The sequence below is a fragment of the Nannochloropsis gaditana genome (genome assembly GCF_000240725.1).
Source record: "Nannochloropsis gaditana CCMP526 unplaced genomic scaffold scaffold853, whole genome shotgun sequence".
In the NCBI taxonomy this organism is placed as follows: Eukaryota; class Eustigmatophyceae; order Eustigmatales; family Monodopsidaceae; genus Microchloropsis; species Microchloropsis gaditana.
In genome coordinates this window covers 1-1,173 of record NW_005803100.1, presented here as the reverse complement: position 1 = coordinate 1,173, position 1,173 = coordinate 1, and the positions used below count along the sequence as shown (strand labels likewise).

General features: G+C 67.1%; 1 protein-coding gene across 1 annotated transcript in view; it reads right to left on the bottom strand.

Moving 5' to 3' along the window:
• Positions 1-1,173, bottom strand: part of NGA_0044320 (serine threonine protein) — a gene marked incomplete at both ends in the record, with an annotated part of 2,976 nt that extends 1,803 nt beyond the window's left edge. The window contains 2 exons of the mRNA XM_005853518.1: positions 1-27; positions 107-1,173. The exon at positions 1-27 is cut by the window's left edge and continues 642 nt beyond it. Coding sequence (XP_005853580.1) covers positions 1-27; positions 107-1,173 — 1,094 coding nt within the window. The remainder of the gene's footprint in view (positions 28-106) is intronic.

Sequence of the window (1,173 nt, the reverse complement as noted above, 5' to 3'; positions counted from 1 at the left end):
CCCCTCCTCCCCGGGACCCCTCTCTTCCTTCCAGTGCCTGTCAAAGAGTGCGTCCAGCCCCATTCCCGTCTCGGTCGAGAGCGGGGAAGAGGCTGAGGGTGGCAACCTCGCCAGCTCCTCCTCCAAGCTCCCGGCCGGGTCGTCGAAGCTCATCCCCTCCCCCGCCGACGCCCATCGCGCCTGGTTCTCGACCTCATCCATGGGCGAGTCCCGCCCGTACAGGCGACCGATCGCCGCCACCAGCTGGTCGTAGGTCCTGAACCTGAGCACCGCCTCGCCTTTCGGGTTCCCCTTCCGACTCCGAGGGAAGTCCACCTGGAAGGGCTCGTAGCCGCCTCTCAGCACCTCGCGCAGGTCCTCCTCCCTCGTGTCCGCGGGCAGCCCCTTCACCCTCAGCCGGTACACGGCCCACGCCTTCCGGAGCTTCAGGTCCGGCAAGCCCGTCCCCGAGAGCTGCGAGAAGGCCAGGTCTGCCTCTTCCCGCGTGGTAAAGGAGAGACTTCCCGTCCGGTACCGGCCGCCCACGGGCAAGGACACCGCCACTTTGGAGGGGGTCGTCAGGTGAACCATCTCGCGCAGCTCCTCCTGCGTCACCTCCAGTGGCAGGTTTCTTACGTCCACCCGGAAGTCCTTCCACGCCGGCCGCACTTTCCTCCTCCCGCTCCCCGCGCCGGCCTCCAACACGCCCAGCCCTTCCTCCGCGCCTGTCTGACTCCCGAACCGGATCACCGCCGCTGCCCCCTCTTTAAGGAGCTCGGCGTCGAGGAGGGACGAGTCCTTCATCCTCTTCAAAGGGGCGAGCACTTGCTCAAGCTCGTCCGCGGTAACTTTCCCCTCCCCCGAAGCTGCCTCGATCAGCAGGGGGTAGACCTTCTCCCAGGCCCTTCGCACTTGCAGGACATTGTTGCGCACGCTCACGTCCTGCATCTCGCTCGCGCACTCCACCCCCTGTATGCGCCGGGCAAAGCGCAGATAGGCCCCCCGAGTCCCGCCCTCATTCCCGTCCGCGGCCTCCGACGCCTCCACGGGCAGGACCTCCACGTCGTAGGGCATGTATTTCGAAAAGACCGCCATCACCTCCCCCTCGTTCGCGTCTCCCGGCAGCCCGTTCACGCGCACCGGGTATGTCTTCCAAGCCGCGTAGCTAAGGACGCCGCGGGCATCCTCCCCATC